The sequence below is a fragment of the Drosophila obscura genome, unplaced genomic scaffold (assembly GCF_018151105.1).
Source record: "Drosophila obscura isolate BZ-5 IFL unplaced genomic scaffold, ASM1815110v1 contig_4, whole genome shotgun sequence".
Taxonomy (NCBI): domain Eukaryota; kingdom Metazoa; phylum Arthropoda; class Insecta; order Diptera; family Drosophilidae; genus Drosophila; species Drosophila obscura.
Genome location: NW_024542828.1, coordinates 7,951,871 through 7,970,609, shown reverse-complemented (window position 1 = coordinate 7,970,609; position 18,739 = coordinate 7,951,871). Strand labels below are relative to the sequence as shown.

The window sequence follows — 18,739 nt, the reverse complement described above, 5'->3', positions numbered from 1 at the left end:
ATGCCCGAGGTCTGGCTTTCTGCAACCCCAGGACTCGTAGCAGACACATTTTCATTTCTTACAGCCATAATTCTTAACTAAATTGTGAGAGGAACAAGAAAAAAAAAACAAGAAAAAAAGTACTAACAGCAGGAGAAGGAACAGAAGCAGAAGCAGGAGCAGGAGTGGTAAAAGGTTTTTTCGGTGGGGGCAGGTTGCAATTTCGGCAAACGGCCGACTGCCAACATTTTGGCGTATTTTCTGAGCGCTAATAATTCATTTTTGGCGCAATTTGCTTAGCGCGGACTGAACCCCTCGAGCTCTTGCTCTTTGATCTGCTGGTGCTGCTGGTGCTGGTGCTGGTTTTGACTTGGTTGGAAAGAGGATTACCAAGAACCGTTCTCCAGATACCTTTTCACACGTTTCAATGAGTTCATGAAATTTTTAAAACAAAAACGAAAACAAAAGCCAAGCTGGAGAAACAAGCGAACAAGTTTTTAAGCGCGTAAGTAACATAAAGCTTAAGTATAATGCATGGGGCATAAGTGTGCGTGCCAGGGTCACACACAGCAGCACATTCACACGCACACACACACATATACATATAGAGAGTCAAAGAAATGAAAAGATACAGAGAGTGAGAGACACAACCTGGGTACAAATTGCTTTTCAGCGTTGCTTGGGCCTTAGTTTCTGTTTCTGTTTTGCATTTGGAATTTTTTTCGTAACAATGCCCGTCATTATTATGATTATTTTTCAAAATAACACAGATACAAATACACACACACACAGGCACACAGGGGTCACAGGTGCTGTCATGGCTGTTTTTGTTGTTATCCCGGCACTAATCAACAATTTAAATCCATTTTGTTTCACCTTTTTCGGTGCTGCTGCTGCTGCTCATCATTCAAGACAGCAAGACGAAGAGCCAGAGAGAGAGAAAGAGAGAGAGAGAGTGTGTGTGTGTGTGTGTGTGGTGTGTGTGGTGTGGTGTGTGTGTGTGTCTCATCCGCAGGATATGTCGCCTTTAATGGCTGCAAGAGGAAGTCACGCGTACTTTTGTTTATAACCCAAAGACCTGCCTAATGCCGCTGCTCTTGTGTCACCTGAGCTGGAGGACTCCTCGTCGTGTGTATTCGCCTAGATGGCTCCCTAAATCACGAACGGATGTACAACGTGACAGCGTCTGTGGCCCGGGCTGGGCTGGGCTGGGCCCCCCTGCCACTACCACTACCCCTGTAGTCTATGGGGCATAATTAGTTTCAAATATTTGCGCAGAGGAAATTTAATTTTTCCTTACGCACTGTCGGTAATTTTCCACATTTCCACGAGTAAATGTAACCTGACATTCCACCAGGCAGGAGTAGAGAAGTGAAGGAGCGGCGTGGGAGTAGCAGTATCAGGGGAGAGCCATGTAATGAGTGCTCGGATGTTGGAAAATTTTCAATTATCCTAAGCATTTCGGTGACATTTTAGATTTAGATTTTATCGATGGCAACGTGACCCGGCATGGACTGAAGATCGCAGCAAGTAAAGAACCTAATCCAGGATTAGCCATAAGTTGGTGAATCTTAACCGACCTTTCCCCCACTCATCTCTGGCAGCACTCGCTCCCTGGGGGAAATGGAGTCTGCATGTAGCAAGCCATTAGGAAAATTGTAAAACAAGTTTGGGGGTAAGCTAGAACATTTTCATAGCCAAACTTACGCATACCAACACACATGCACTCCAAGGATAACATACGAGAGTGGGGAGAGACAGAGAGAGTGAGAGAGAGAGAGAGAGTCAGGCACGCATAAATATTCAATCAAAGACGAGGCAGAACTTCCAACAGCACAAAACTGCAAACAACAATAAAAACTCTATTAAATACGCATAAATTAAGGGGAGCGTGAAAGAGTGGTGGAATGGGAGGGAAACATAGAGACAGATAGAGAACAGACACTTGAGAACTGAGAACTATTAGAACTGTGTGTGTGTGTGTTCACCTGAATTTTACGGCCCAGCCGAGTTTTTAATGCCCCTGCACCTGCACATACACACACTACTGCTGGCCACAGCATCGGCACCGCCTCTCAATCCACTCCGACAAAAGTTCATGTGCGAACTTTTATGCCTTTTTACCCCCCCACCCCTGTAAGAGGGGAGAGAAAGACTCCGACTCCGACTCGACACTCATTCGCATTCAAATCAAATGAACACATCTACAGCTCAAGCCGCAAAATGAAATGGAATTCAATGGAAAAGTTTTTGTGGCTTACCGCACCCGGACAAAGCCGCAGCAAATCTAACACTTTTCGACCAGGCTTTAACGCCTTAGCCCTAGCCCTAGCCCTCTGCCTGCCTGAAAGTTCAGACAAATTATGCATTAGACCGTTAGTTAGTTGGTTAGTTAGTTGGCCAAGTTGGCCCTCACCTGCCGCAACTGTAAATTGTGTAAACTTCACTCCCCATGGCCGGCCGCATGATAGAAAAATCTCATATTTTCGTTTGTTTTGTGGCAAAAAAAAAAACAAACGAAGAGCGTTGGCAAATTTCCTGCGGCAGAGGCTAACCTCTGGTCCAGCTACCGACAGGATCTGAACGCTCTGGTTGCGTTGGATGATGCTGGCAATGGGCGATGACGGTGACGCTGACGCTGACGGACTGGCAGCTCCAAAGCGCCCGGGCACAAGCGTTCAACATTGAACGGAATTGGCAGCTTCCAGATAGTTGCATTAGTTTCTGACAACTTGTAAAATGCTTCGACATCCACATCCACACGGAAGATGTATACGTCAGCCTGGCTGGCTGACGGCGGGTTTCCACTCTGGTAAAAATTGTGTAAATATTTTGCTTGGAAAATCTGCAAAAACATCTGCGTACATTGACGATGCATTGAATTGAGTTATGCCATCCTTGAAATGTATGCATAAAGGGGCACATCAATAATTAAATGCCATTTGTATATACCAATCAATATATGCCACAGAGTAAACATTGTAAAAATACATCCCAAGGCTTGAAAATTGTTGCATAATGCCAGCCGGATGCATATGTATGTGCCGATCGTTGTAAACTTAATTTAAAAGCAAGTAACAGCTCTATGGTTTTGCGAATATTTAATCTAAATTTAAGCCAAAGAGAATGCCACCCTGTAATAATTCATCAAAACATGGCAATACTTTTTCTCCATTTCTGGCATAAGAATTATTTACTGCACAGGCATTATCTTTTTTTTGATTCTATATATTTTGGATTTGGAGTCCGAACATACCCTTATAAAATACATCACTATGCATGGAGCATTTTTAGTCCATTTAAAGTAAATAAAGCTCATGAAAAATGCACAAAATTACCCATACATATAATTCACACAATAAACATCGAAACATGTGTTTAAGTTGCAAAAAAACATACACAGACGAGTATTATAGAGGTCATCAAATCCCCCATGATATCCGACCAATTGGAGGGTTAAACATTTATCCACACTCATCCGCCATGCGAGCGGGAATAGCTTCCCGTTCATATTACTCAAAATGGAGTGATACGATACCCCCCCGCAAAAAGGGGAAATTGTCACTGACAGCCGCACATCACTCAGCTGGCTGGCAGACAGTTCGAGTGCTGCCGCAGCCCGAAGATCCTTTTGGATATAAATTTTAATTTTTTCGACTTTTCAAAAAAGGATTTGCTTAGGCGCCTGCCAAACACGGCCAGCTAAAAGCAAATATCAGCCACTAAAAGTTATCAAGAAATTGTGTGCCATTGAGGGGATTTATTACGCTTGTCCCTTTAACAAATTTTGCGCATTATTTACGGTGCTCTGTGGCGTGGCATGGCGTGGCGTGGCATTTACTGCCTGTGGCTCCCCCTCCCCATCCAAGCAGCCGCCAACCGCACTCTGCCACGTTTCATTTCACTTTTTTCCAGCAGCGGCTTAGACATTTTTTTTGTAAAAGTCACCAACACGCACGCATTTGTCAATCTCTATCAAAGGGTAGCAAGCAAGCAAGTAAGTAAAAAATAACTTGGCAGTGAAGGGGAAATCGGATCGAAAGCGTGAACCGACCCGCATGCTGACTGCCAATCCCTATTGACAGTCGCACTTCCGCCCACTACCCCCAGCCAAAATAGCTGCGAGCCCCATAAATTAAACTCATGTGCCACAAAATTCTCTTCTTTGCAAACTGTCTGAGTGTAGCAAAGGGAGAGGGACAGAAGGAGTACGAGTATTATGTTGAGAAGTTCTGACCGGGTTTTGTTGAAGTGCCAGGGCCATGGCCACACGTTCGGCACGGGACGCACTTGGCGTAAGCCCTCTTACAGTTTAGTATACGGTAATTGACATGTAATGCGGTTGCGATTGACAACAACAACGAGCAGCAGCAGCAACGAGCAGGACATGCAACAATGTCGCCCAGTTCCGGTCGCCATTTTGACTCGGACTCGGACTTGGACTTGGACTACGCCCCCCGACGTCTTTCCCGGGCAGAGAATGATCCGCAAACCCAAGCGAACGGCAAAAACGTACGCCACGTAAAACTTGGCTACAACTTTTTTTGTTTGGTTCGGGGCACAGTGGTTCAAGAACAAACTTCGGCTCAATTAAAGAAAATATGAAGAGCAAACGGGACGTAAGCAACTCAAGGGCTGAAAGTTTTGCTGAGCTACCAAAAGTCTCCTTCTTTTGAGGCGCACTTCATAATCTAGGCAGGAATTCGATTTTGGGAACTGCACTGTGCCACTGTGCCTTTGAGCTGGCAATAAAAAGCAACTCGAATGAAATGAACCGCCATGAAAAATGGGCAAGTGTTTGCCAAGAAATGTTTGGTTAGGTTTCGCTCTGCCCCTCTATGCCCCGGCTAGGCCACTTCTTGTGTCGGCCAACCAACCACCTGACCATTGAGGCGTGCACTTGGTCTCTGGCAATCGAACGCCCGTCCAGCAACAACAGCTGCAGGAATGGGAACAACAACCACAGCATGTCAACATAAATCAAAAGGCAGAAAGCAAAGACCAGACGCTGGTCGATGGAGAGAAGGTTTGCTGCTGCTGCTGCTGCTCCTGGTGCTGGTGCTGGAGCAGGAAGCCATAAGAAATCATTTCTAATCCCAAAAGTTTTGTAGGAACCAGTACCAGAGTCGACACTGGCAAAGAAGAGCTATCAGCAGGCTGGTCAGGAGTAATGTTGCCTGCTAGAATCGTTTGTCTGTCGGTAAAAAGGGAAAACCCAGGAAAAAACCAAACCTGAAGCCAGGGGGGGGGCACAAAAAAAAAAGGGGGAAGCCGAAAAAATCACTATAACAATTTCCCTGCCACTCCCACTCCCACGCCCAATCTTTCGTTTTTCGGTGGCTTTACCAGCTGGCCTCACCCTCACCCGAGGGAACGCATAAATTGGACAACCAATTTAAGGCCTAAAAACCACTTTTGCGTTTATATTCAGCCCGCTCAACTTGTTCTCTTTATTTTTTTTCTTATTTTTTCTTGCGCCCAACTTAAATGCCGGAGCAGTGGCAGGATAGCCGATGATACACCACCGGCCAAGGGGATTTGTTTGTGCGGCTGCTCTGTCGGTGTCTCTGAATCTACTTTATGGGGCAAGGTAAAGCACGTGCAAACATTTGTCGTGGTTATTCTGTTTGGATTTGGAATCGTTGCCGTAGTTTACAGCCGCCTGATGATGATGATGCCCGGGCCTGACACTGATAATGCCACGTCGACAGTTGCCCATCAAAAATGGCCACGTGCACGCTTTGTGCGGTCTTAACTTGGCTTCCCTGGATTGCCGCGTTAATAGCCAAAGCGATAAGATTGGCTTCTCCACGGACACGGCTATGGCTACAACTACGGCTGACTGACTGCTGGCCAATTTTTTTTGTGGTTTTGTGCCATGCTTATGTTGTGTGACAATATTCTTTTTGTCCTGATAGCGATAAGTCTTAGACTTAGTTGCGGGCAAAAAGAAGACCATTTTTAGGCTATGAACTATATGAATTATTTCCACGGAACTTTATGAAGCAACGAAACAGGATATGAGAGGTAGATATAGTTGCAAATTCTCAGTTAATATTTAAAAGATCATTTAGGCAAAATACTCCGAGTAGTACATTTCGAAATAAATCCGCAAAAGCTTTCTTTATATACAAATCTAACTTCCTTCTGAAAATTCGTTCCATGGGAAAAATGCCAAAAAGTTTTTGCCAATTTGGGCAGATAATTCAAAACGAAACTCACAGAAAGATGGATCTTGCTGCTGCCGGTTGAAAGTCCCCCAAATGGAGAATAGATTCCGCTGCAAAGTTTCTGGCTGGCATATCTTTGCCGAGTAGTTGGATAATACATTCAGAAGTATTCAATATTTTTTTGGTGAGCACTCACCGAGCTTATGGTAGAGCAAATCCGCGCCACTTTAAGCCAAAATACGCCGCCCCCTGCCAAGTTTTCATCTTGCTGTTCAACTCCTTTTGGCCTGGCCCGATCCGACAGCAGCGACCCGCAAAAAACACTTGCCAAAACAAGTCGCGCACTTTGGCCGAACACATGCAGCCACGGCAGCCACGGCAGCCAGCAGGCAGACGGTAGACGGCTCGTCTCAAGGACCCCGTCGACTGTGTTATATGCATACACGTATTATAAAGTTTTCTATGTGTATATTGAGGCAGCGTAGAGCCTGAGACTGAGCCTGTGACGATGCCAGTGCCTGTGCCTGTGCATGTGCAACTCTTTTGAAGACATAAATTTGCAAAATGCCGTGCGTTAAACAGCTGATGTTTTATGGTGTGTTCCGAACAACAGGCAAGGCTCGAAAGGACGTCGAACTGCTTTGGCAAAGCGAATTGCAATGCCTTTCCACACTTGAGGCGCGGTTGGGGCGGGTTGGGGGTGGGGGTTCGTGGCGTTAGTTGGAATTTCAAATTTGTTTTCGGGTGTTCGGCTTTGCTCCTGCAGCACCACCGCATATTCATACTAGAACCAAAAAATAACGTTGGCTTTGCCTTAATTTGTGTATAATAAGCGAACACACTGCCACATGATGAATATTTATAATGCTGATGTTGGGTGGGGGTGGGGGGGGCCAGCAACATCTTCATCGCTCTGCTCAGCTCAGCTCTGCTCAGAACTCGAAACTTTTTAAGCAAACAAATGAAAAATGAATTTCCTGCTTATGTTTATGCCGGGCATATGTTGAATGCTTCTGTTGCTGCTCCACTTTTGCTCATCTTTTCTCAGGATGTGATGCTGTGATGCTGCTGCTTGCTCAGATGCATCTGAGCAGACAAAAGCAGAGCGTGAATAAATATTACTCATACGATGTGTGTGTTGTGTTGTGTGCTGTGTGCAACATTGTGCAAATGCCAGAGGCAACTATTTACACCTACGCTGAGCACAATCAAAAGCTACATAAATGTGTGAAAAATGCATAATATCCCCAGAGCATGTGTGTGCATTGCAAAATGGCTTGCATGGCAACAATACACGGATAGTGGCAGCAAGTGCCGTCAGCAGCAGCTCCAGCAGCTGAAAGCTGCTCAAGCTGAAGAAGAAACAGGCAGCAGGCAGCAGCAGCAGGCAGCAGCAGGCATCAGGCAGTTCCCACTCATAATGATTATCCATTGAAATGGAAATGCAAGCCATGGATTTAATATAATTCTCAATGCGTAAAGTGTGCGATCTGCTGTGCGAAAAACTTTTCAAACTTCAACCAAACGAGAAGAAGAGTAGCGCAAAGAGCGCAAAGAGCCGCTCGCTGCCATTGCCATTGCCATTGCTGATGCCACTGCTGCACACAGACACAAGGATGCACCTCGGCATGAATTGCAATGCCGAAGAATAGAATTCAATTTAAATAGATTTCCGCTTAGGGGAAATTTAAAAAGAAGAAGAAGAAAATACAACTACGTCGAAGGAAGAGGAAACCTGCAGAGAAGGCAATTGTTAACACTAAGCCAAGCTTGCTGGGGCATCTCAGAGCTATTTCCGCTATGCCAACGCTGCTGCTGTTGTTGTTGCTGTGTGGGCGTGGCCTGCTGATTGAAAAACTGCTAACTACAGACACTTAACACACTCAACCATGGCCATGTGTGTGCGTCTGAGGAAAGGCATTGCAACAGTCATGCATTGAGATGAGCTCAACGGGAAAAATAAACAGAAAAACGAAGAGGCAAAAAATAACACATATTGTGCAAGTATACGTATATACCAACGAAATTGATATTCTCCATTTTGCAGCACTTTTCATCTCACAGATATTGTGTGAAGTTCATGCATAATTGAAGCTCAGATGTTGCCTACTATAATCAGTTCATAGCTCATCTGGGATCATCATCAGCACTGGTCTGGATAGAGCATACCTCTGGCATGGCAGTACCCTGGCAGCCTGCACCCTGCACCTGGCAAATATCCCACTCAAAGGAAACGAATGCTAAGCAAACGTGCGTGCGAAAAAGGTAATTGAAAAATAGTTACCATTTCCTCTATGCTCGCCGGGTAAAGCAGAAAGAAAAAGCAAAGTTTTCCTTCGGTTCATCCGCCCTGCCCGCCCTGCTTCCAATTGGATTTCTTTTACGGGCACACGCCTGGCAATTGCTTATTTTAGCGTTTCTTATTGGCAATTGCAATGGTTGCAATTGAAATGCAGCCAAGAGGCTGCCCACTTACTTGCAATTCTCTGGCACTCGTGTTCAATTTTTAATGAAGTTATTTGAATTTTAATTATTTCGCACTTATTCTGGCTGCTGCCCCATTCCACTCCTGCCCCGCCCCACTCTGCGCGCAGTGATGCTTGACTTTGGCGCCGCTGAATTCAATGACCGGAAAGTATTATAGAATTATTATATGCACGTACTATATACGAGTATTGTATGTGTATAATATATTTTTGTAGACTCGCATGCTGGCGCTTGGTCTGGAATGATTTAAGTTCGTGTGATGGCCCAGTCAGGCGACCACATGCCGGCAGCATATTTCATAGTGTCGAGCCAAATCACGGGCAAAAAAAAAACAAAAGCGGGCAGCCCCCTTCCACGCATAAAAAGAGCCAGGAAAACAACGAATTCCAGCACTGACTTTTGGGGGGCAATAAAACATAATAATTAACATTTTGTGAGCCGTTTTGATAAATGACGATGCGGTGCTCCGTTTAAATTATATATATATATATATATATATATATATAGCACACTTTTCAGCGCTATGCTAATGGCCAAGCTCAGTCGCAGCCGCAGACTTGCATGCCAACTTTTAATTACATTTCGCAAAAGTGTGTGACATGTGTAGGTGCGTTACTGTACTGTAGTGTACGTGTGTGTGTGTGTCTGCATTTGCATGCAAGACTGACAGCGACAAAGAGAAAGAGAGATAAGTAGAGAAGGGGTTTTAGGGGAGAGAGAGTCAGAGTAGAGCAAGTGCCAGCGGAAGAACTGAAAATGTAAGTAATGACTAAATGCGCACTCTGACAGTTTAACATGACAAAAATGTTCTCCTTTCCTTATTTCTGTTTTAGGTGTTTTGCCACTTCCTCTCTTTGCTTTCATTTTTCGCTTTCGCTTTTGTTTTTTTTTTTTGTGCTACCCCGCTGAGCTTGATAAATGATACAACGCCGCCCCCCCCCAAAATGTTGGCTGAGTGTCCCCGACAAAACTTTTGCCGGACAGATACGGTTAACATTGTTGCCGCTGCCACTGCCATTGCCAGTGCTCCTGGTGTTGCCTTTTCGTGAATGTAATACTTTCACTGCACCCGGGTCGCCCCATTGGGTAACCTCTCGCAACATTGTGTGAAAAGCCTTTGAGTGAGCTAAGGGGATTTCCATCATAAACCAAACACAAATGCACAATAAATATAAATGTGAATGTGAATGGGAATGCGAATGCGCCAAAGTAAAAGGCCCAGCCAAAAGAAAGCCACAGCGAACCCCGCCGGCAAATGAAATGAATAAAAGACGAGAGCACTACATGCATATAGTATATGCTTACTAATATATGTATATAAGTCTGTATATGTATGAAAATGTGATAATATTTTTTATGTGTTGGCGCCAAGCGGCAGTGGAACATTTTTATTTCGGGTTTCTTGTGTCCCTTCCTAATTAAAGCCTGGTTACCCTGCAAGCGGAATTCCACTTCAAATATAAACAATTAAGAGAAACAATCATAATTATAATAATATATATTTAATTTGTGCATATTAATAAAAGGTTTTTACATTTTTTATTAGATTTCAAATTTAATTTCAAATTTAATATTATTTGTATAATATTGGAGCATGGCTGGAAGTCTCAAGCAGCTAGCAGAGTGATCAGAGAAGAACAATTATTGTTGTTAATATTATTAATTATAATTAATTATAATTATAAGCAGAAAATGCTGCAGCACATGCAAAAGTTTGTAGCCGATAATTATCGGCTACAAACTTTTGCATGTGCTGCAGCATTTTCTGCTCGTAGCCAAAGACCTTGGTCATCTCGTGCACGGAGGAGTAGAACTCGGCCCCACAGCCAGGGAAAAGGACCTGCCACAGGGCACCCACCAACAGCAAACATAACATCATCCCGAAGCGATTCAATGCTGACTGAATCTACCAACATCACTTGACCCCGCGCTAAAGAGCGACTGAATATTATATAATTCCAGAGATGTCAGAGGTTCTATCTCTGATTCTGATTCGAAACCTGATTTCGCACGCACCCAAAGAAAGCCCGGGGTTCATTGAGCTGGAAACTGGTTTTTTGCTTAGACAATAACTAATCGCAGTAGGGAGAGACGTGCTAGCTTCAGAATATACTTTATAGAAATGGATAGAGAGATATGCTACCTGCTGGTATAAATCATAGAACAGAAACTCTCTTTAGATTAAGATACCAGGTTTATACATATGTGTAATAAGCCACGAGCACCGCCGCTCCAAACTGTGATTAGTTTTAGTTAGGGACCGGCAATGTTGGTCTAGCAGCGATATGCGATCGACCGACTGCAAGTCAGAGTGAGAGAGCACTTGCTCAATTATGCGTTGGAGTCACGGCGTCGACGTCGCTGCTGCTGTTGCTCTTCGCTACCGGTTCACACAATATGCACGCACGAACATGCACGTGCATGCACAAAACACTTTAACGATGGGCCACGAATGGGAAGAGTGAGAATAAATAAAATATCTGGCGAAATGTACAGATGACAGTATAAATGGTATTTATTTTGTTGCTGCCTAAGCAATTCGTATTTAATCATCCATTTCAGTATCAACGCAAGATTATGATGATTAATTAAAAAATAATATTAATATTTGCATTTAAGAACTCGTGTTTACATAATTCAAATATGGGAGTGCATCTTTTTACTATGCTACTTTTTTTTCAGTGTGCTCCCTTAGGCAGGGTCGTCGAAAAAGTTGGGGAGGCTGATTTATCCACTTGGTCATAACTGTTCGGGGGGAACTGCATGGGTGAAAATCAATATTGTTTCGCTGTTGCAGCGGATCTTACCCCATCTGGAGCCGACGACGACTGGGCAAGCCGAATGAAATGTCGTTTCCATGCCCTGCCCTCTATGATCCAGGTTGTACCACATCAAGACTGTTCCCTTCTTAGGAATCACCGACAGGTCGATCATGGGAAAAAATGTAGCGCCCCCCAGAGGCACATCACTCAGCTGCATGAAGGGAAGATTCAGAGATATCTCTCCCAAAGAATAACCACAGCATACTCACATAAAACAGGAGTGTGGCAATGCGGTCGGGGAGGTAAGGATCGGAGACCTAATTTGAATTTAATCAGTGTGGGTTTTTTTGTTCCAAGGAATCTAGAACTCACCTCAAAGTAGTCCACGTGGGGGGCATAGTGGCCGCCAATGCCGTAGTTGAGAACCTGAAACTCCTCCGATCCTTCGAGATCCAAGTTGGTCATGTCCTCTGTCAATATTCCCATCCTGCGTATTATCTTGTGTCTAGGGTTCAGCCAACCAGCTTTAGTGGTGCGGTGGCTATCTTCTGAATGCTTCTTTTCCGTCTCATTGTAGGTTACAGCTCGAACCAAATCGTTCTTTGCCAGCGACTTTAGTACAAACATTTCCCTGTCGGAGAGCACGTCATGGTAGAGCACCACATAGGGCTCGAGGGACAGCAGCTCCATTTTCAAGGGCGCCAGGCGGAGGAAGGCCCTGGCTGTGGTATTGTAGAGGCAGTACAGTCGCGATCCTCGGCGGCACTCTCTGGAACAGCATCGAAAGTAGGTACTCAGGTCGTCCGCCTCCTACATGATAGATTCCTCCGGATTACGGGCTTTTCTTTGCTTTTCTTTCCTCCACTGACCTGTTTCTGTGTTTCCTGCTCTTCCCCAATACGATTGCTCATTTCCAGCCTAGTGAGAGCTCGTTCCAACTTGTGATTCTCGGGATACCTCTTTATGGCTTCCGTCATCATGGCTAGAGGCACTTCCTTGTCCTCACTCAAGTTATCTAACACCTCAACGTACAGCTCATAAAGGCTGTCCGAAGAGAGTCCCTGCTGTTCATACAAATCCCAGTTCCCCCCATCCGCCAGGTATAGATCCAAGGCTACAGAGATCCAATCTTTTGCCCCGCCATAGTCCCCTCCTTCCGCCAGATACTTGGCGATGGTATAGCCCTCAAAGGGGGTGAGGGAGTAACTGCAAATAAACGACTACTTTTCTTATGTTCGAATGATTTTTTCCTTGTTTCTCACTTGTGCTGAACTCCCATGAGGAGTCCCCTGGACATAGCAGAGCCATTCAGATTGTAAATCATCTGAATGCGGTACAACCCATTGAGGGTTTCGTCCAAATCCTTGGCAGTCGGCAATCCGGAGTGTAAAAGGCTAATAATCGTAGCTTGAGCTGTTGACAAAGACTCCTAGTGAAAAGGTTATTCAATGGTTGCAGGAGCACTGACCTTCTCCCAGCCGCTGCTCTAGATGCCACAGAATGTTGGGCCAATCATATTGCATGTGTCGGAGGAGGGGAAAACTGGACAGAGGGTCGGAATCTATCCCTTTGGCTTGTGTCATCTTCTCTTTCGTGATCTCAACAAAGCTGCAGGGTCCAAAGGAGATCTATCAATGGGGTAATCTCATGGAGTGGCACTCACCTGTCTACCAGATCCACCCTCTGCTGCAACTTATCCGCGTAATCCTCAAGGTGGTTGACCAGCACTTGATTGTAGTTCAGCAGCTCCCCCAAATCGTATATGGACATGGCATAGTTCTTGTCTAGATTCTCTAAAGTCACACTAGGAAACCAGAGGAAGATCAGGCACAAGAAGCACTTTACTCTTCTCATTTTCAAAAGTTCGTGCATACTAAACGTTTGTTTTTGAGTTTCCAAACACAAATAACAAGCGGAAAATGCATTTTTCACGCTTTGATAGCCATAACCTACTGTAGACTTTCCAACTTGGTTACCATTAAATTTTTGAATGTTATTTACTACAAGAATACTCGGGCCACAATGTGTTTGTCCCAGTCCCAATCCAGAAACATCAAAAAAGAAAAACCCAACTGTGTCAATGTTTGCCGAGCTGCTGTCTGCCGCTGTCTCTCCGGTTCAATCTTCCATCGATGCCAGTAGCGATCTACAGACAGAGCAGTGAGAATGTCCCGAGTCAGAGCGCTTCTGTGGGTGCTCTTCGTGAGTGTGAGTGTGGGCTTGGGCCTGGTTCACGGGGATTACTATTCGGCCATCAGCGAAGTAGAGCGGCTGCTGGATCTGGAGGCCTTCTTGGTGGAACGGTTGGAAGATTACTTGGAAAAAGCCCAGCAGAATCAGGAGAACATCGAAAGGTTGGAAAGAAGCGGCAGAAGCGGTGTGAAATGAATGCTAACAGAGGAATGGACTTTCAGGTTTCTTCTTCATGTGGAGAAGTTGCAGAGCCAACGCGGGGACATCGAGGACTACTTTGGCAACCCGCTGAATGCATTTACCACCATCAGACGCCTTGCCCACGACTGGAAGCATAGTGTCTTCGAGCCGGTCTTCGAGACGAGTAACTTGGAGAACTACAAGAATTTGGTGAGCGCGGGGTTGGCAAAGGCCGAGATACAGGAACCGACAAAGGAGGATTTGCTCGGAGCTGTTCGTGGCTTGTGGCGCCTACAGGAGATGTACAAACTCCCCACAAAGCAGTTGGCGGCTGGAATCTTGTCCGCCGCGGAACAGCACCAAGTGAATGTGTCACTTAGCGCCAGTGACTGCTACGAGATTGGGCGTCATTTTTGCCTGATGAAGGAGTATTCCTACGGCTCAGAGTGGCTGCTGGAAGCAAGGACCAGGCTGAATCGGGATCCTTCAGGATTTGTGCTTCCCAAGATCACTAAAGTGCAGATCCTGGAGCAACTCTCGCCTGCCTTTAGCCAATTGGGCAACAAGAAGCTTGCGTACAAGCTGAACAGCGAAATCCTGGATGCGGAACCTGGCCATGAGGAGGCCTTGAAGAACAAAATTGTGTACGAGGCTCAGCTGGCCAGAGAGAGGAGCAACAGTCCCAGAATTAAAGTAGAACCTTCACAGGCGCCTGCTCCAGAGCCTGAGCTGAAGGAGAGCCAAGAACTTTACCAGCGCGTGTGTCGAGGAGAACTGCGGCAGTCCCCCAAAGAGCAGCGGGATCTAAGATGCTGGTTGAGCCACCGGAATGTGCCCTATCAGCGCCTCTCGCCCTTCAAGGTGGAACAGCTGAGCGTGGACCCCCATGTGGCCTATTTCCACGATGTGCTCAGTGACAAGGAATCTGAGCTGATCATCGAGCATGGAAAGGGGCAGGTGACGCGCTCGGAGATTGGCCAGAGCGGAAACTCCACCGTGTCGGAGATCCGCACCAGCCAGAACACGTGGCTGTGGTACGAGAACAATCCCTGGCTGGCGGACATCAAAATGAGACTGGAGGACATAACCGGACTGACCACGGACAGTGCGGAGCCCTTGCAGCTGGTGAACTATGGGATTGGTGGGCAGTACGAGCCGCACTTCGACTTTATGGATGTACGTATTGACATTGAATCCTATCCATTCACTTGGATTACTCTTCCCCTCTCCATAGGATCCCGAAAAGAACTTTGGCTGGAAGGGAAATCGCCTGCTGACAGCTCAGTTTTACGTGAGTTCGGAGGAGGCACTGATTATGATTCCCCGTAATCATTTTCATAATTTGTGTATTTCCATCTGCAGCTGAATGATGTCCCCTTGGGAGGCGCCACTGCTTTTCCCTTCCTTGGGAACAAAGGAGCGCGATCAGGTACCAAATGTACAACCCTTGTTCGTTTGCTTTGTTCCCAATTGGCAGTTGGGCCCGCCGCCTTCAAAAAGGTATTTTTTGTTCATTTTTTCCATTTTTTAGGTTTAGTTAACGAATTTTAGCTCCAAAGTCTCTCCATAGATTTTAATGAGCGATACCTTAAACGACGCCAAATTAACGCACCTATACACAAAAAAATAGAGGACACAAGATATAATTTTTTTTCGACTTTTCCTGAGTTTTTAAAGTCAAAATTTCGTAAAAAATACCGCACAAAAATCATCATCAGTAAGCTGAAATCACAAAGTATTTGGGCTTAACTTCTAGCTGTTTTAATTACCTTTTCAAAATAGCAAAGTTCTTTACAACCAGACGTAAGATACTAAAGTTATGTGAAAAAAACTATCGCTACCTCTGAAAAAAGCTTAAAAAAAAATACCAGTTTTCAAAAATTTTTCAAAAAAAAGTTCTGCCATAGAAAAAAAAAAAAATATCATTAAACCATTTCTAAGCCCCAAATCTTTAATAAAAAGTTGGTTTTGTTCCTTGAGGAAAAATCGTGTTGACTAGTGTTATTATTAGTAATTATTAATAATAATATTTGTGAAATTAAAATATTTATTTTTCTTGCTAAATTTCTTGTAAGCTTTACGCAAATTTATATTATATTTATTAATTTGGTTAATGTCTGAAATAAGCATTAGAAATATTTTTCTTATGCAAACATAATTTAATTAATATTATTTCTTTTCACATTTGCGCCGCTGCTAGCCAAAGTGAATTCCGTCAAAGTGCAACCGTATTTCTGTGGCTGTTTTCCAAATGGTAAAAGCTTAGGCCCATTCCGTGCCGTATCTCGGCGTTAATTGGCGTAGAGCATAATTAATTAACCTTTGTGGAGGTGACCAAAGTAACAAAAGCCGTAAAAGGGCCAAAAGGGGCAAAAGGCAAAGGCAACTGCCAAAAGGAAAAACCCGGCAAAGAATTAATGTGATTACATTTCTCTTACTCTGCCTTTGAGTGAGTTTTTTTTTGTTTTTTTGCCTTCCTGGGGGCACTTTTCTATTGTTATGGCATTTTAAATATTTAAAACTAAGCAAGACGAGCCAGCCAAAATGAAATTCTTATGAAGCCTGAGAGGTAGCCAAAAGCGTGCATATACATAAAGAGAGATACATAATATACACGTAGAGATATGTATATGTATATATTGCAGTTGTCGCCAAGAGGCCTTTTGCTGACTGTGCAAATTGTGAGTTTCATTGATTTTCAGCTTCACACTTGGCCCGTGGCTCGTGGCTCGTGGCTGGTGGCATTCACGTTTTCGGTATCCTTGGTATCCATGGTATCCTTGGCATCCCGCCTGCATGCCATGGTTGCATTTTTAATGCGCATTGCAGTGACCAAGCCGAGCAAATATTTAATAAAATTTTTAAATTGCGCATACGCCACATGCGTCGCAGGTCAAGGCATAACCAACTCAACCGATTGTTTCTCTGTTTTCTTCCAGACTCTCCCCGCTCACGTCTTTGCCTGTCGCCATATTTCTGCCTTTGGAAACATCATTGAAATCCTGGCAGTCGACCAATTACGCACGGGCAAGACGCACCCGCAGCACGTTGTTCAGCGCTCGCACCGTGAAATAGTAGATAAATTCAATGCCACTGAGAATGCTGGCGCCAAGAAAGAGGCCCAGCATACCGCCCATGGACACGACAACGTCTAAGCGTGTGCGCAGCGCCTGCCGGCGATACTGATCCGTGGGCAAGGCTGGCATGGAGAGCGTTATATTACGAGCAGTGCTGCTGTGATTGAAGCTATTTGGAGGAAGGCAAAAGGAATGTTGACGATACGATAGACAAATGCATTTAGATGGCTGTACACTCACTCGGACACTGACTCGTAAATGGCTCGTATATCGCCCTCGTTGCAGGAGGGCAGACAATCGCAGTTGCTCTTGCCATTATGTGTACCCAGCAGCAGCCTGGCGTCTGGTTTGACCATGTAATGCGATTCCAAACAGTTCAAGCCGGCCAGATCGCAGTCCGGATAACGCGGATCAGCAAAGGGATTCATCATGTACGGAGTACAGCCGCACATCTTCATCTGAAACTGGCGCGTGCAATCCGTAATGCAGGTGCTGAAGCTATAGGCCTTGTACAAACTGAACGGCAGCACCTCCTCGGGGAACAGGCAGTTGCGTGCCTTCGGCTCTATCTCGTGCACATCCAAGTCGTTCTCCATTGACTCCATGTTGAACTGAATGGTCTTGTGCTGGCCCGGATCCGTGACACTCACCCCGACAGCAGCCAGCGCCGTGTGCGGTATATCCTCCTCGTTGAGCAGATTCACCTGCACCGGGCGATGGGTGAGCAGCTGCATCAGGGCCGTCTCATTGCCGGGCTCCAGGATGTTTGGCAGCCAGTGCTCCGAGCCGCGTACATTGTTCTGCAGCGAGTTGAGCATAAAGCAACGGCCGAAGGGCGTGATCAGCGGCAGAAAGTATTGGCAGCAGTCAAACTCCCGATTCGATAGCTTGCAATTGATAAAAACGTCCGAGCAGTTGGCCCCATACTGGTAGGAAAAAAATATAAATGTGACATGGAATAAATAGAAATCGAAAGATCTATTTTCACTTATAAATTCATGGATACCTTGGGGAAAGAATACCCTTAGACGACAACTTACCCTTGTCAAAAACTGACGATAGTCCGTCTCCGGGCAGGTGGCACAATCGTCACAATTTTCGATTTTAGTGCAATGCGATTTGATGGTGCCCTCGTGGTATTGATGGGGAAACAGTATGAACGAGACATGTGTCTCCACATCGTAGTTATAAGATAGCTCGACGTCTCTGCCCAAGCTGCCCCAAGCCATGTAAAAAAGTGCTCACAATATAATTGAACCACAAACCAGAGAGTGTCTCTGTATTTTTACCTTCTCACATAGTCCTCCACTTCGGGTCCCAGATCGTATTTGTAGACAACTTCGCACACGCTGACAGTGGGAAACTTCCAGTTGGAAAATGGTGGCAAACTCTCGTAGACAATGCTGACGGCTCGTATGGGAAAGCTGCGCTGGTAATCGGCGATCAGATAGTAGCAGCCCATGGCCGAGAGCACCACACAAATCAGCCAGATGATGCGTTCCGTTGGATGAAGCCTACCCGATGCATCGGGGCAGATTCATTTCGATTCATGTTGCACCCCCCACACACATAAAACTCACCTGGAATTGGCAATGTAGGAGAAACCAACCAGAGTACAATTGGCGCAGTAATCCTTTAAGTAGGTTACAAATATCCAACCCAATTCGCGCCAACTGCGGCTCTGTCTCTGTCCATCTCCATGTCTCTGGCCCTTGGCCGCCACATCTATTTGCCCAGGCATGACTGGCTGGCTGGCTGGACCTGCACCCAGAGACGTTCAATAAGCCGATCGCAAGGTCTTGGGCCTTCGCTTCGTTTCGAGCTGGCTGGCTGGACGACGACGACTGTCCGACCCGGCCATATAAATTGGTCTGGCACGACACGGTCAGCT

The 18,739-nt window shown here is 45.4% G+C and overlaps 3 protein-coding genes across 5 annotated transcripts; 1 reads left to right on the top strand and 2 right to left on the bottom strand.

Annotated features, from left to right (window-relative positions):
* Nucleotides 1-11,127: 11,127 nt before the first annotated feature.
* LOC111066642 (prolyl 4-hydroxylase subunit alpha-1-like) lies at nt 11,128-13,286 on the bottom strand. 3 transcript variants are annotated; one of them, XM_022355393.2, is made up of 8 exons: nt 13,070-13,284; nt 12,867-13,026; nt 12,661-12,811; nt 12,268-12,604; nt 11,771-12,208; nt 11,668-11,715; nt 11,444-11,609; nt 11,128-11,381 (listed from the first exon to the last, which is right to left on the bottom strand). In XM_022355393.2, the coding sequence occupies exons 1-8, from the start codon at nt 13,268-13,270 to the stop codon at nt 11,299-11,301; spliced, it is 1,584 nt and encodes a 527-aa protein (XP_022211085.2). In that variant the 5' UTR covers nt 13,271-13,284; the 3' UTR covers nt 11,128-11,298. The 3 variants fall into 3 exon arrangements, with proteins under 3 accessions (XP_022211085.2, XP_022211103.2, XP_022211111.2); XM_022355411.2 differs by having other exon boundaries at nt 12,867-13,006; nt 13,062-13,283; XM_022355419.2 differs by having other exon boundaries at nt 11,221-11,395; nt 13,070-13,286.
* A 115-nt stretch (nt 13,287-13,401) lies between these two features.
* On the top strand, nt 13,402-17,762 carry LOC111066999 (prolyl 4-hydroxylase subunit alpha-1-like). The gene is made up of 5 exons (XM_041595116.1): nt 13,402-13,752; nt 13,813-14,947; nt 15,006-15,062; nt 15,134-15,271; nt 16,711-17,762. Exons 1-5 carry the CDS (start codon nt 13,565-13,567, stop codon nt 16,924-16,926), a joined length of 1,734 nt encoding a protein of 577 aa, XP_041451050.1. The 5' UTR covers nt 13,402-13,564; the 3' UTR covers nt 16,927-17,762.
* On the bottom strand, nt 17,044-18,589 carry LOC111066666 (sodium channel protein Nach). The gene is made up of 4 exons (XM_041594968.1): nt 18,429-18,589; nt 18,138-18,362; nt 17,889-18,063; nt 17,044-17,774 (listed from the first exon to the last, which is right to left on the bottom strand). Exons 1-4 carry the CDS (start codon nt 18,587-18,589, stop codon nt 17,085-17,087), a joined length of 1,251 nt encoding a protein of 416 aa, XP_041450902.1. The 3' UTR covers nt 17,044-17,084.
* Between the last annotated feature and the right edge of the window lie 150 nt (nt 18,590-18,739).